The sequence below is a fragment of the Lycium barbarum genome, chromosome 6 (genome assembly GCF_019175385.1).
Source record: "Lycium barbarum isolate Lr01 chromosome 6, ASM1917538v2, whole genome shotgun sequence".
NCBI lineage: Eukaryota > Viridiplantae > Streptophyta > Magnoliopsida > Solanales > Solanaceae > Lycium > Lycium barbarum.
The window spans coordinates 16,270,010-16,286,147 of NC_083342.1; the positions used below are offsets into that span (position 1 = coordinate 16,270,010).

The window sequence follows — 16,138 nt, forward strand, 5'->3', positions numbered from 1 at the left end:
CATCCATTTAAATCAATTTCCATCCCGCATTTTCCACATTAAAAATATCCATTATTTGACTGACTTTTTTTCTTTGACTAACTTAACCAACAAGTAAAGTCGAACAACACGGTTAAATTAAACTGCCACGTTTTCAGAAACACGCAAGCTTAGCCTAGCTGAAACCTATATATATGTGATGAAACAACACCAACAAATGTATCATATCCCACTTCTATATTCTCTCATTTCTTTCAAAGTAAGTATCAAAAACTTGGTATACTAAGATATCCTTATATTTTCATAAACATGACTAGCATGAAAAGAAGCAGAGAAGATGATGGACAAGTGGAAGCACAAGCCATGGCTAACTGCGCCTTAATTCTAAACAACAAACTAGATCATTGGAATGACTTCGAATGCAAGACTTGTAATAAACGGTTCCCATCTTTCCAAGCCCTCGGTGGTCACCGTGCAAGTCATAAACGGCCAAGATTACTCGGAGATTTTGTTGTTGAAGCCAAAAAGAACAAGTTGTATAAATGTTCTATTTGTGGAATGGAGTTTTCTTTAGGTCAAGCATTAGGTGGACACATGAGGCGTCACCGCGATGAAATTAATAAAACATCGACGATGATTCCAGTGTTGAAGAAGTCAAATAGCAGCAAGAGAATTTTTTGCTTGGACTTAAACTTAACCCCCGAGGAAGGAAATGTTGATCTAAAGATATGGCCAACGGCATCAGTTCCATCTCCAGCCTTACATATCTTTTATTTAGGTCCCCTTTCATTGTAATCCTTGTACATAGGATTAGGAGTTGAAGTTGATTTGTTAGTTCTTTTCTTGTACAATTCATGCTGCATTTTTTTTCTTGTATATTTCCTTAATTCCCTTGATTCTTTATGGGAACGGTAGAGTAATTTTATTATCTTGACTCCCTTGATTCATTTAAATTCTATCAAATTGTACTCCCAATTTATGATATAGTTTGAATTCAATAAAACATGAAATCTTTGAAATTTCTAGTCTTCAACATGAGAATTTTACATCCACATACATAAAAAGTTCCTAATTATCACTCTTTTAAATACTTTTAACTAATTATCAAACATAATGGAGTAATATTTTACAATTTATAGCAATTTAAGAGAGAAGGAATATCTCTTAATTTTATGGAATAATTACTTGGCATAGCTATTTCTAAGAGGTAATTATTGCTAATAACTATCTTTTAATTTATTTATATTTAGTAGCTACACTGATTTTGTAAATTACCATTCGTAGCTATAACAAAATATATCAAGCTTTTGTGGCTGGAGTGGTTATTGGGTGTGGCTCTGTCACTGCCCGCTAGGTTCGAACTCAGTCAATCACATTACTTGTCTTACATATTTTTCATAGCTTCTTCTACTTGTATTTTGAGTGTATCTGAGTGTATTTCGGCAAATAAAGTTCAAATACATGTGACATCAGATACAATAAAGTTCAAATACATGTGACATCAGATACAACTGAACATGTACACTCAAATACAGCGAAAATGTACACTCAAATACAGCGAAACACTGTCAAAATACATGCGAATACACAAAAGATAGCTACGAATGGTAATTTCGAAAAGGTAGCTACGAATGATAAGAAGGGGCAATAAGGTAATTATTTATATAAGTTTACCTAATTATATCCCCCTACAGTTGGAAAACCAATTTCGCCCCAAAAATAAGATATGCTCTTTAATTTTATCCCCTAAAATTGAAAAAAGTCTATTCACACCCGATATAAGATATAATTCTGAATTTCCTCCCATTTACTGCTGCCACTAGCGTGTTAGCCATCGATGGCGACGTCACTACTTTAATATTGGTGACAGTAGTACTGTCACCTCCTATGGCCTCTTCTTCTTCTGCGGCTTGAAGGTAGAAATGAATGTATATTCGGTGTATCTCATTATATATCTGGTGTATGTCTAGTGTATATTATTGTATGTTATATGTATCACCATACATACAGTGACATACACACGACATACAAATACATACAACAACATAAAAATCCGTATATTACTATATGTTGTGTGTATAATATGTAAATATCTTGTATTTTTGTGGGAGTATATATCATTGTATGTTATGTGTATGTCATTTGTATATTTGGACATACATAGGATATACAATACTAAACAATGGTATACAAGTGTACATGGAGAGGAGAACTTGTAGAAGCCACGGGAGAGAACTCGTGAAGAAAATACTGATGGGAAAAAGAAACGGATAGATGTAGTCATTTGATTTTCCGGTGAAATTTAGACGAGACGGGGGCAGAGTAAATGGCGGCGGGCGGTAGAACAATGGCGGCTGGTGTTGTGATAAGAGAAGATCTAAATTAAAGAAAGAGAAGCTAGGAAGATCTCCAAAATTCTTAATTTTGTGGGAATTGTTGGAGGTTGTATACGTTTTGTTATAATTGCTAGTTTTTTAAAATATGATTTTATCGTTAGATCGGGCAATTAGAGTCCTGATTTGCATTGCTGAGACCTCACATGATTTGTGCGGCAATAAAACTTTTAAAACTTGTGTTCTTAAACATGTCATAATATTTATATGACTATAAAATTTTAAGAGTAAAATGGAAAATATATAAATAATTATTTAAAATATAGATACGTTATATTTTTCGAAAGAAACTAATAAAAGATAGTATCTTTTTTAACGAGATATAAGACTTGAGTTTTCGCTAATAATCAAGAGACTAGCAAAGCACGAGTCTTGCACCTATTGGTCCTATTCTCGTTGGTTCTAATGTTTTTTTTTTTTCGTTGGTTCTAATGTTGGAGAGTGATAGTATGTTTTTTTTTTTAGTCCATTTATCTTAATATTATTTATTCTCTCATACATGAATAAGTTTTAGCTCAGGAATTCGTGTAAGAGAGCGAGATGGATATTAGGATGAACTAGTGATGGCGTGATGTTCGAATTAGTGTCTTTGCTGGATTACTGACCGATTTACTACTTTTATTCATAGTTTGGAGACCCAATACACAAAGCAAAGGGCAAAAAACATATATATACATAGTAAGAGAGTATATTTACAGAATATGACGATACTTTTCAGTTTACAAAATATGTCAATAAATTTTTTACAAAATCTATACGAATCAGGTAAATTAAAAAGAAGCAAATAAAACAGTAAATAACGTAAGGAAACTTCCCTTATTTTATCAGCTTTTCTCTCCCATTCAAAACTAAGAGATATTGTTCCCTGATTTTCCCCAACTTTTGTTTCCTTATTTTATCCACTTTTCTCTCCCCATTCAATATAAAGAGATATTATTCCCTAATTTTCTTCGACTTTTGCTTGAAAAGTCCATTCTAATCGGTTATTCTCTCATTCAAAATTCATACACAATCAATTTCTCGGTATGAATCAGTTTTCATACAAAGTTCGTTATAATTTTTGCAATTGACACAAATCAGATTTCATACAAAGTTCATACACCAGAAAACAGATATGTATAAATTTTGTATGCACTATGTATAACTGTATAAATTCGTTATAATTTTTATGTATGAAATATGTATAAAAGTTGTATGTATATTTTGATTATCATAAAGTATATATAAATTGTATAAAATCTTATCAAAGTGTATATAAATTATGAGAAAATATGTATAATAAATCTGTAATTGTACAAACCAGATTCCATACAAAGTTCATATACCAGAAAATAAATATGTGGAGTATAAATTTTTGTAACGATGGGAGATCGAGTGAAATAAAACTGTGACATACCTCCGTCTTCATCAATTGGGACCATTAGAAGATTTGAATAATCTCTCTTGTATGACCCTACCTCTATTTTTTGTTGGATAATTCCAAAAAGAAGGGAGAGATTTATTATATAACTGCAAAAGGGATATATGAGTATTAATAAGGGCAAAAAATGTATATGTAAATGTTAAAATTGGTGGAGAATTGTTCGTCGAAATCGTATCATACTAGGAGAGAAGATGAATTTTAGGTTTGAAAATGGTATCTGTCAACATCTGTAAAGGAAGAGAGACAGAGAGAAATCTTTTTGAAAAGAAGAAGAAGGTGATTGGTAACTATCCTAAAATTAAGCTCACATTTAAAAATCAGATTTCTCTTCCTTAAAAAAAAACTCAAAATTATGGGTATCTTATTAAGTCCAAATCTGATGAACTTTATAATTCTGTTGGTATATTTTATAAATAAGAAAAAATATTCTTATATTTTATAATATAAAGTCTTAAATAGTATTATTAGATCATTTTTTCCCAAAGGAAAAAGCATGTGAGCCTCGAATGATGTTTGGTGACACACAATTAATGTGCAAATTAACCCATGAGCGATGCTGGATAACCTGAAACTTAGTCCAAACAGAATATTGATAAGTGTGTGAATAAAATTTCACGCGAAAACTAGTGTTAGGCTTCTCCGGAAAACGTGCGAATTTAGATAAGAAACAAAATTTCCACCAAAAACACCCCTCCGTCCCAAAATAAGTGTCTCTTTAGCTCATTTTAAGCTCATTTAGTGGCGGAGCCACGTTAGCTCCAGGGGTATCCGAACCCCGTCGGCAAAAAATTACAGTGTATTTTCAAAGTTAAAATTATTTTATTATGTATATATATAGTAGATGTTGAATCCCCTGACTTCTTCGTGTATTTACCTTTTAGAATTTTTGAACTCCCTAAATGAAATTCTGGCTCCGCCACTGCGCTCATTAGAAAACACAATAAATACAATGTATAGTTTACTAAGTTATCCTATTTATTAAATGTTTCTTGTGAATTGGACACTATATTAAGAAGTTTTTTAATATAAAAGTATAGTTAAAAACAATTACTCCCTTTGTCTCAATTTATGTGACACCATTTCTTTTTTGGTCTGTCTCAAAAAGAATGTTATTTTTTTATATTTAGAAGCAATTTAACATTACGAGATGATTTACAGCCACATATTTATATAAGGTTTTTTTTGGACCACATATTTTAAAAGTCTTCATTTTTTTCTTAAATTTCGTGTCAAATCAAATGATGCCATCTAAATTAAGATGGAGGGAGTACTATTTTTGTCTTCAATTTCCAAAACGATATTGGTTGTGGATTTTTTTTTTTTTTTGTTAAAGGGACACTTATTGTGGTCCGGAGTAGTGAGTACTAATGTGTCAAAACAAGAAACAATGGTGCTGTTACATTCCCACCAGGTGGACAGAGTTTGCACAAAATATATATATATATATATATATATATATATATATATATACTATACTACGTGGTTGTCACTTTGAGAATCTTGTAGAAGCATGGAAAAACACAATTCCTCAATGCAGCTGGTACCAATGTCACCGACACGTCGCCATCGAAGCGGTGCAGAGTACCAAACTTACGGTCAACTAATGACTGTGCCACCTACCACCACCGCCATTACACCATACACTTCTGTTTCAAACTTTAAGCTACCACCTGGTTGGGGTGTTGAAGAAGTACCTCGCTCTGACGGATATCGAGTTGACAGGGTCCATCACTTTTCCTTCTTTAACATTTTGCAATTTACTTTAAGTGAATTTGCTGTAAATATACTTGCTCTTTGTTCCCATTTTGAAGTGAACTTTTATACACTAAAGGGTCGTTTGGTTTGAAGACAAGTTAAGCTGGAATTAGTTATTCTAGGATTAGTTATTTTGGTATTGTTTTGTTAACGGTTTGGTTTGTTGTATTAAAAATAACATGCATTGCATATTTTTAAAAAGAAGTTGCTTGTTTACAAAAAAGCCCTCCAAACTGGCTGGTAGAAAAAAGATTTTGAGGGATTTCAAGGGTATTTTTGTCATTTTCATTGTTAATTCTGATACTATTATTGCTAGTTCATCACTTTTCCTTTTAATATTTTTGCTGCATATACTTGCTTCCCTTTTGAAGTTAATTTCTATAACTGAAGGGAGGGGTCGTTTGGCAGGGTGTATAAAAATAGTGTTGAATAGGGTGTATTAGTATTGTAGAGATTAGTAATGCTAGGATTAGTTATGTGGACATTATTTTTATCAGACTATTTGGTTTGTTGTAGTAAGTAGTAACACGCATTGCATAATTTTTTAGTAGTACTGAATAGGGTTTATTAGAATAGAAACAATATGGTATGGTTAATGCCTGGTTTACTATGTATAAGTATAAGAATAGTACTGAATAGTGTGTATAACAGAATGTATTGAATAAGGTGTTACTTATACATAGGTCGAAAACACTACCAAAAAAGGCATTAAATAATACCAAAGCTAATATCATTATTATTTTCTCTAATACCTCCTACCAAACAACCCCTGGCAGTATAAATAAATTACCACATGTGACATGGCAGTCTATGATAAATGAGAATAGAATTTTTAAAAAAGTAAGACAAGTAACACAAGTGTAATAGGATAAAATTCACTTATAGTATACAAATTCTTTACATTTATCAGTGTATACAAATTAGATCCTTCTATTTTTTTACTTCATTGTTTCTGCTTGCTAACTTTCAACAAGAGAAAAATGGGATGAATGTCACTTTAAGGCCATGAGATTTTGAGTTAGGGTGGTGTGGTGAACTGGGTTAGTGGAAGAAAGATATTGTAAATTGCTTAATTAATTCAATTTGGGGGTAACTGAAGTTGACAGGGTAACATGTCGTATGATTTTTGTCTCTCCAACCTTTAAGGAGCAGATATAGCATGTTAACGACGAGTACGAGCACACAACGATATATGCATATTCACATGGTTGAGAATTTCTCAAAACATATAACTATATTAGGCATTTGGACGTGAGTTGGTTGAAATTTGGAAAAAAAGTAGTAGTATTTGATGTTGAAGTTGAAAAGGGTATTTGGAAGTTGAAATTGTATTTGGAAATGAAAACACAGTTGAATTTAGTAAGTAAAAACTTGAAAAACTTCTAAAATTCTGCTTTTTAAACTTCAAATTCTATATTTCAAGTTTGAAGTTGAAGTGATGTACCAATTTGATAAACAAACGCTTTTTTTTGGTAACAACTGTATAAACAAACGCTTACTTGAGATACAACAACAACAACAACAACAACAGCCCAGTGAAATCCCACATCTTGGGGTCTGGGGAGGGTATAATGTACGCAGACCTTACTCCTACCAAGGTAGGATGGCTGTTTCCGAGAGACCCTCGGCTCAATAGAAGCATAAAAAGGGGGTCAGATAAGGTTAAAAGATTTAAAACGATATTGCAATGAAATAATGCAAGCGACACAGTAAAACAGGATAATCAAGGAATTCAAAGCGATATGGAAATGCAAATCACGAAAGCGGCACAGATAAAATAGAGTAATCAAAGTACAGAAAGTAGCAAATAATAACATAAATCAAAGCACAAGAAATTATAATGCGCTAATGCGCCTACTAATAAGGAAAGATAACGAGACTTATATACTAGCCTTCTACCCTAATGTGGGTCCTCCACACCTTCCTATCTAAGGTCATGTCCTCGGTAAGCTGTAACTGCGTCATGTCCTGTCTAATCACCTCTCCCCAATATTTCTTTGGCCTACCCCTACCTCTTCTGAAACCATCCAAACGCTTACTTGAGATAATCTCCAAATATTATTTCAAATCTTTGAGCCAAAATCTATGGCCAAACCGGTAAGTCTGCATCTATTGTGCCAAAGAAAAAGTGGGTGAGATGTTAACTTTCTATCATCTGAAGTTATTGCTAGTTATCCTGTAACTGAGGTATTTTAAAGGTTGAGTTTTGCTATAGCATCAAACTTAAGTTCTTCCTTTCTTTGCATTTTTATTTCTTTATTTTGATGCATAGAGTATTTTTAATATCACAAAACCTGTTTTGATTCATTTTGTCATGAAATTTGAATGTTAGTAGACAACTAGGTAATTTGTCCCTGGGAACGTCATACAGTAGGTTCACACTATAGCTGATGAATAAGAGAAAGACTAACCAGGACTAAGAATAAAGCTGAATTGAATTAAAAATTGATTTAAATATGAGATCTTTATGGCTTTGTCTCTGAGGTTATGTTGCGTGTGATGAAAGAATTGATGTGTCTGTACCTTGAGGCATGGATTTAGACCTTCAATTTTACAAGTCTGACTATTTTAGATCGTTTCTGTTGTGTCATAAAGATACAACAAGTCAATTGTGTTTTTATCACATCATGCTCTAAAACATACATTATGTTGTGATGCAGTACTACTATGAACCTGGGACTGGACTAAAGTACAGATCATTGAGAGAAGTCGAACGACGATTGAATGGTGAAATATTTGCTCCTAGAACCAGGGCATCGGTAATGAGAAGCTATCCTAAGGCAAGTCTAAGAGTTGAATATTTTCACAAAGATTTAGTACTTTCTCTAGTCTGATGATGTCTGAGTATGAATCTCCTTTCTTCTTATTTTTTACGTGGTGTTTTTTCCTGTTTTGGTCATCCACGGAGTATTCATCCTTCACAGAGTTCTCTATCTCGGAAGACGTTTATTTATGGTGGAAAGGTCAGACTTGGCTACACTTTCGCCCTCAGTTCTTTTCTAACTCTTTTTGTGTGGATGGAGTGTGTTGAATCATTATTATAGTGATATGTTTTCTTTAACTTTATTTACATTTTTTCTTGTGTTTTTTTATCTTGGGTTTGGGATGGGGGCGGTGGAAGGAAGAGGGTCATGTTGTTGCTCTTCTTCTTCCCCTTGTTTTTGTAATTGAAAATTGAAATTTGTAACAAAGCAATGGACTAAGATTTGAGAAGAAAACAAATTATGGTTTTTCGTAAGGGAAATTACTAGGAAACTTGATAATTGATGTCGACGAAATTTCAGTTCATGAGTATGGATGAATGGGCAATTGTGCCATCAACAAGTGCAGCCAACTTTCCCTGTGAACTTCCTGATGGCTGGGTGATAGAAGAGGTACCACGTAGAGACGGAAGCAACGTGGATAAGGTACACTCCTGTCCTTCAAAATAGTTAATTCATTTTATCTACCTTGATATCAGGCTGCTGTTATGTTTTCTCAGATTGGCCCTATCATTTATGTCTAATAAACCATGGTACATTAACGGATCCGAGGTAAAATTTCTGGTAGTTTGTTAAGTATAGTTTTCTTCTTTAAGGTAAGAGCATTCCCCTAAGGACGGATAGTGGGAGTTGAGGCGGGGTGGTAATAGAATCATTCTAAATATTTTAACCCTTTTCATAAGCTTTTACTAAACATCATATACGTGCTTCATTTTGCACGTTATGCAGAGAGTTATCCGAAGAGCTATTTGAGCATGCTTTTGCGTTTTACAAAATTTCTCATAGAGAAATTATTATGGAATTCTTTTGATTGTTGTCTACTTTATTCTATAATTCAGTTTTACCTTGTTCAGAATGCACTGATTTGACTTCTGAAGCATCATCAATCATCATAGGGTAATTTCACATATAAGCATATTAATGCAGTTATTAACCCTCATCTTCTGTCTATTTCTTTTTCTGAGTTTATGAAGTTTCATCTATTAACATGCTGTTCTTGTCCGTTTTGGCTATTATGATTTACGACAAAGATTTTTCTTTTCACCTTTTCCTTCTTTGTTTTGGTATGTGCCATTCTGATGAAATTGTAAACCGGTTTATTATTATCCTCGTGTACAGTTTTACTATGAACCAGGAACTGGACAAAAATTTAGATCCAGAATAGCAGCACTGAGATACTTGGCGGAAATGAGAGAACATGTTCCTTTGTCTGCTACTCTAGAAGAATTAAAAGAAAATAAGCCACTGTCCAAGATGTTTAAGTTGCAACATCCTGCAAAGGTAAGCTAATATCCAGAAGCTCAATATAAACATAACATTTTATCTTTTTTGATGTCAAGAATGTCTCCTTTTTTGCCTTTGTAGAGATCTCTTCCATGTAAGAGAAACATTGCTCAAGAAACTTCGGACCAATCCTCATTTCTTTCTCCACCAGCAAAAGTAAATTGGGTTCTATCTAGTCCTAAAGGGGATGCTTGGAATCCTTTCATTGCTGGAACACCAATTCCTGATTCGGTAAAACAGCAATGGACTAAAAGATTCATGTTGTTCATGAATGATGATGAGACCCTGAATGCAGAAAACTCGGACTAGAAAGGTAAGCCAAAGCACTAAAGCTTCAATTCTTCTATATTCCCTTCATATAAGGCATATTTTCTCTGGAAGTAACGTTCCCAACAACTCATGGAGCGCACCTAAACACCTCTTTTCACGTTCATTAAATCGAGAACTTTCACTTAATATTTCATGTGCATGTCAGCTGAAATGAGACAATTCAACTATGGTAGTTTCCAACTCAAAGCTCTCTGCATTTGTTTTGTCAGCTTTCATGCATTATATGAAGCATGAGTTACCTTTTCTTGTAGTAAAACAACTAAAATAGCACTGCATATACCACTGGTGCGTCTAATCAGATGGCCGTACGTTATCTTCCTTGCAGGCGTTAAATGGAGAGTCCAAAAAGAATGCGGTTGGTAACAGTTGTTTATGCTCCAAGAAAGCTTGGACTGCTTCTTACCTAGAGAATTGCATGCTATCTTGTACATACTGACATTATGTTACTTTTTTTTCACGTTGCTATCTAATCGCTGCACAGAATCTGTTGTCCTGTTAATTCTGTGTCTTGTGACAATTTCGGATACTTTCTTCTATGGTGCATGTCAGTTCAAGCTTTAATCCGGTGTACTACATGTGCTCTGATTTGAAAGCTCGCGGCTGCTTGAATCAACAACATATCCTTGCCAAAAGGTTCCTGCACAGGCGAGCTCGGGTAATGTAGATGTAGACAGCTCTACCTCATCATTGGAGAGGCTAGTTCCAAGATTCGAACTGTGAGCACCCGTAAAAGTCAGAGCACTTCTCCATTGCCCCTTGACCCGCCTTCCATTTAAAATAAGCCATATTAGTTATCCTAAAACTTTAAAAGTGCATTAGAGGAATTTTATGTTAGAAAATTGTGAATAGTATTTCAAAAGGAGTATTCTTAATTGGTTAATAGGGCTCTCTTCTTTCCTTTATAATGGGTTATTCTTTATTTGGCTTGTAAAGAGTTAGTAAATGGAATTGTGCTAGTGCGCTATTTCTGAGAAATAGACTGTTTGGCAAAATACCCTCCCCCCTTGCTGTTGAGATGTGCGTAAGGCCTAATCCAAAGCGTAAGGCCTAATCCAAGTTATGATTTGAAAAGGGCAATTTGCAGGATTGCCCTTCGCTGGGGTGGTCTTTAATTTTTGCCCTTCAAAAAGATGGTCTTTAACTTTTGCCTTTCGGGCAGAATTTCACTGCACATGAGGCTCAAATGTTGCCTTGCGAGATTTTTTTTTTTTTTTTTACTAAGCTGGGATTCGAGCGAAGGACAAAACTTAAAGAACATCATTTGAAGGGAAAAAATTAAAGACCACCCCACATGAAGAGCGATCCGCCCAAAAAAAAAGATTTGAAAATAAAGAAATTGCATGACTTCCCCTTCAAATGGCCTGGTCTTTAAAAAGTTTCCCCTTGAAACGGGTTGGTTTTTAATTTTTTCCATTTAGCAATCACACTTATGGCTAGTGGGCATAAATTCTTTAAGAGCGCAAGATATAATTTATTGATATTATAATGTGAAAATATAAATTTATACCCTCGAAAAGTTGTTCGTTACGCGGTAAAAAATTAAAGATCAGCGCATAATAAGGTCATAAGTGCCAATGACCCTTTGAAAATAGGGCAACTTAAAAGAATAACTACCTTTTAAGGGATGTTAACAATTAGTAGCTATCTTTTATCAATTTATAATTCGTAGGTAGTTTATGGCAAATTCGTTGTATTTGAGTGTATTTGAATACACTGCTCAGTTGTATCCAGCCTTATCTGATGTCACGTATATTTGACTGTATTTGAATACATGCAACCTTAATTTCTTTGAATATACGTTTATTCAAAATGATTGTATTCCAATACATTTAAATACACGACAGAGCTGTATATTTTATTGTATTTATATATTGATTTATCCTTTTGTTTTGGTTGTATTTGGTTGTATATAGATCATTCAAATAACACATACAGTCAAATACATCTAGTTTGCCGAAAAATAAAACCAACCAAATACATTAAACTTATATTTACACTCAAAAAATGACGAAATACACTCAAATATTCTCATATCTGAGATATAAGAAGGAGAAGAAGCCATGGATTCTGGTCAAATCTTAGGTCAAATTCAAAAAAAAAAAATACACTAAAAAAATGACGAATACACTTAAATATACTCTGATATACAAGAAGGAGAAAAAGCCATGGATTCCGGTCAAATACAAAAAAATACACTAAAAATATGATGAATATCTCATGTTTGTTACTCAAAGATCTCATGTTGTTACAAATGGACCGCAAATAAAGACCCAAAATCCGACTAAACATTCAGCCCCAATTTCAATTGCATTTCGGCGGCGAAGTTAACGCCACTGCCTCTGGACGGCAAGTTTCCGGCGAGATCGAATTGTAAGCTCCTGAATTCTACTAAAACCCTAATTTGCATTCCTAATTCTCTAGATTTTATTTGAGTTTTTATTGCTGTTTATTTGAAATCTTATAGTTACAGGGTATAGAATAGTAAGGTTATAAAAAATGAAGTAATTACGAGGTGGTCACTGTTTCAATCAATCACCTATAGCACAAAACTATGCCTCCACTACTTTTATTCGGATCTGACCATATCTGGCCGGAGAGAGGCACTAGGGAGAGAGAAAGGTATTTGGCCGGAGAGAGGGAAAGGTATTTGGCCGGAGAGAGAGAGAGAGAGAGAGAGAGAGAGAGAGAGAGAGAGAGAGAGAGAGGTGAGGGAGAAGAGAGGAATGAGGGAGAAATACAAGTCATGAACCTGATGTATTTTGGTATAGCTATGAACGGTAATTTACAGAATCACTGTAGCTACTAAATATAAATAAATTAAAAAGTAGTTATTATCAATAATTACCTGTTAGAGGTAGCAATGCCAAATAATTATTCCAATTTTGAGCCTGTCATAAATATGTCCAAATATACATGTTCACATAAAATAGGCAAAATTAGCTTCTTGATTTAATAGTCAGATTCTTAACAGTTTTAGCCATTTTCTCTTTCAGAGAGAATGACGTACATATACATAAGAATAGGATTTACAAAATATGACGATACTTTTCAGTTTACAAAACATAACAATAGATTTCTTACAAAACATATACGAAAATTTTCGCTCAAGGCTTGGAAAATTCACTCAAAATTTGTGATGAAAACTGTATGAAATGTTTATATCTTGCTCAAAGCTTAAAAAATCCACTCAATATTTTTTGTATGAAAACTGTATATCTCACTCAAGGCTTAAAAATTTCGCTCAAAATGTTGTGTATGAAAATTGTATGAAATATTTACATCTTGCTCAAGGCTTAAAATTCTCACACTTTTCGTGTATGAAAACTGTATAAAAACAGTATGGAATATGTATATAGCTGTATAAAATTTGTGTAAAGTTCATGTTAGGTTTTGAAAATGTAATACAACTACAACAACATTGTATACAACTTTCATTCAAATTTTATAGAATTTTGAAACTCGCTTTGAAATTCAGATGAAGTTAAATACAACAACATTGTATAAAACTTTCATTCAAATTTAATATAATTTTGAAACTCGCTTCGAAATTCAGATGAAATTTAATACAACGACATTGTATACAACTTTCATACAATATTCATGCAAATTAAAACAACTACAACAATATAGAAAACTTGAAATATAATTTTCTGTAACATAAGTCACGATTCTATCAATATTCATATAATTTTATGTTTTAAATAAGTTACGATTCTACCATTATTCATACAATTCATTGCCCAAACTCCTAATTATTCAACACCTAGATATCTAAAATTCACGTGAAACATAGTCGACTTCAGTTTTCCGCTTGCTAATCTTCTTTTGGGACAAACCGGTATGAAATATGTATATCTCTGTTGAGTTGTCAACCACCACTCAACCATGAAAACCACCTTAAATCACCAATAACACGACCCCATCAAAAAAAAGCATTAATCCATCTTCGTTTCTTCTGCATTCTTCTTGTTCCTCCCAGATCTATGGAACCGCTTCATCGGTGACGTCAGTGGAGAAAGGTAAAGCTTAAGGTTCCGCCATTGATTTCTCTGAAAATCAGCCCTCCGCCACTCTTCAACCAAATATCACTATGGGATAGCCAACAATTGAGATCCAAACACCTGAACTACCAGTGCCACCATTGATTTCTCTGAATTCCGTCTCTATTTTTATCCCATTAAATCACCATAGATGAGTTAATTAAACAATTAATTATAAAAAGAATGTGGCAGAGATTGCAAGACCAAAACGAGAGGAGACAATCTTCAATGTGGTGGTGCCGCTGGACGTGCTGGCTGAAGGATGGGGAGGAGGGCTGCCCTTTTAATTTTTTAGATCTCGTATATTTTGTAAATTTTGTTGTTATGTTTTATAAATAAAAAAAAAATATCTCTATAGTTTGTGATATAGAATGTTAATTAGCCTCCTAAATGGGTGGGGAAAAAAAAAAAAAAAAAGAATGTTAATTAGTATTATTAGGTCATTTTCTTTTTCGTGAATTTGAACGGACTAACCACCAAATGATGTGGTGCAGTGGATGGGGTTGTTCCTCCCTTAATCAGAGGTCTCAGGTTTAAGCCTTGGGTATGAAAAAATCCTTGTTAGGGAGCGCTTCCCCCAAAATAAGATCCTACGTGACACGAATTCAGATATAGTCGGGCTCTAATGCGGATACTGTATACCGAGTGGAAAACTAAAAAAAAAAAAAAAAAATCTCGTCGGTCGTCGGGTCATAGATTTTAATTTAATGATTTGAAATAATATTTGAATATTATGTTAAATAAGTATTTGTTTATCAAACTGATTCAGTATTTTAATTTTAAACTTGCAATACAGAATTTGAAGCTTGAAAAAAATAGGTTTTAGAGAGGTTTTTCAAGTTTTTCTTTTATTTTTCATGCCAAAACTTCAAATGTTTTCATGTTCAAGTACAAACTTCTACACACATTTTTTCAACTTCAAATATTACTTTTTTCAAATCTCAATTAACTGAGTGAGTCATGTACTCATGTCCAATATTAAAAATTTGCAATATTATTAGCATTTCCTTTCTCTATGTTTTCTTGGTCTTATAACACTCGCTTGCTTCATTTTCTGATTACCAATTAATATGCAAGTAAAATACTTTATAGCTGTTACAAGGGAGTAATCCTTCCATTGTGTTAAAGATGAATCTTCAAAATGACGTGGATTATACTTTGTGTTTGTCAAAACATTGTTGGTTATTTCCTCGTGACTTAAACTATCCCTGTAGTATATATTAATATCATAGTAAGGGTGTGTTCGGTCATGTTCAATTGGTCAAAAATTTTGGAAAACATTTTTTTTTTGGGAAAATAAATTCCTTAAAAATGGAAAAAATGATTTCCCTAATCAAAATAGGAAAAACATGAGGTGAGATAGATGACGATCGTTCGCTCTTACTCAAATACTTCGGGTTCAAATCTTAGGAATGAAGAAATCTTTCCTGGCAAGGAATCCTAAGCCTTTTAATTGTCCTACGCGATACTAATTTAAATTATAGTAGATAACAAATGTTAAATGATTATGTAAAAAACTGAAAGCATGAAATACTATACTTTAATCACAGGATAATATTATATTTTCTATTAGAATCATCCTAAACATTTTATTTCTTCTGTTAAATAAATTTCAATGAGAACAAAGAAACAGAAAATCCATAATTACATTGGGGAAATCCTTCAAGTGACATCAATATTTTAATTAGTCAGAGAGAAATGAGCTTGTTGTCCTTTACAAACTATTTTTAGTTTTATGGTCCTTTTACAAGAGGTCTTCATTTTTTTACACATAAGAAATCTGAAAGAAATACATAAGAGATTTGAAAATGTTATTTTCTTCTATTCAAACAATAAGAAGGCAAGAGATTTTATTTCCTCTTTGCCTAACCTTCTTGTAGTAACTAATTTATGATGTTTTGTGATGTACCCCTTGCTTTTGCTTTATCTTCATTTCCAAATAATTGTCTACGT

At 33.2% G+C, this 16,138-nt stretch overlaps 2 protein-coding genes across 3 annotated transcripts; both read left to right on the top strand.

Moving 5' to 3' along the window:
• The first annotated feature begins 204 nt into the window (after nucleotides 1-204).
• LOC132599605 (zinc finger protein ZAT11-like) lies at nucleotides 205-998 on the top strand. The gene has a single exon (XM_060312924.1). It carries the CDS (start codon nucleotides 289-291, stop codon nucleotides 772-774), a length of 486 nt encoding a protein of 161 aa, XP_060168907.1. The 5' UTR covers nucleotides 205-288; the 3' UTR covers nucleotides 775-998.
• Nucleotides 999-5,256: 4,258 nt separating this feature from the next.
• On the top strand, nucleotides 5,257-10,706 carry LOC132643502 (methyl-CpG-binding domain-containing protein 7). 2 transcript variants are annotated; one of them, XM_060359933.1, is made up of 7 exons: nucleotides 5,258-5,518; nucleotides 8,211-8,330; nucleotides 8,475-8,513; nucleotides 8,835-8,957; nucleotides 9,651-9,812; nucleotides 9,897-10,128; nucleotides 10,471-10,706. In XM_060359933.1, the coding sequence occupies exons 1-6, from the start codon at nucleotides 5,306-5,308 to the stop codon at nucleotides 10,122-10,124; spliced, it is 885 nt and encodes a 294-aa protein (XP_060215916.1). In that variant the 5' UTR covers nucleotides 5,258-5,305; the 3' UTR covers nucleotides 10,125-10,128; nucleotides 10,471-10,706. The 2 variants fall into 2 exon arrangements, with proteins under 2 accessions (XP_060215917.1, XP_060215916.1); XM_060359934.1 differs by lacking the exon at nucleotides 8,475-8,513 and having other exon boundaries at nucleotides 5,257-5,518.
• The last annotated feature ends 5,432 nt before the right edge of the window (nucleotides 10,707-16,138 follow it).

Excerpts from the sequence above, each read along its gene's own strand:
- LOC132643502 (XM_060359933.1), top strand. The coding sequence starts at position 5,306 with ATGGAAAAACACAATTCCTCAATGCAGCTGGTACCAATGTCACCGACA. Across the intron at positions 8,331-8,474 it reads TAATGAGAAGCTATCCTAAG|AGTTCTCTATCTCGGAAGAC; the intron begins GCAAGTCTAAGA and ends CATCCTTCACAG. Across the intron at positions 8,958-9,650 it reads ACGGAAGCAACGTGGATAAG|TTTTACTATGAACCAGGAAC; the intron begins GTACACTCCTGT and ends CCTCGTGTACAG.
- LOC132599605 (XM_060312924.1), top strand. The coding sequence starts at position 289 with ATGACTAGCATGAAAAGAAGCAGAGAAGATGATGGACAAGTGGAAGCA.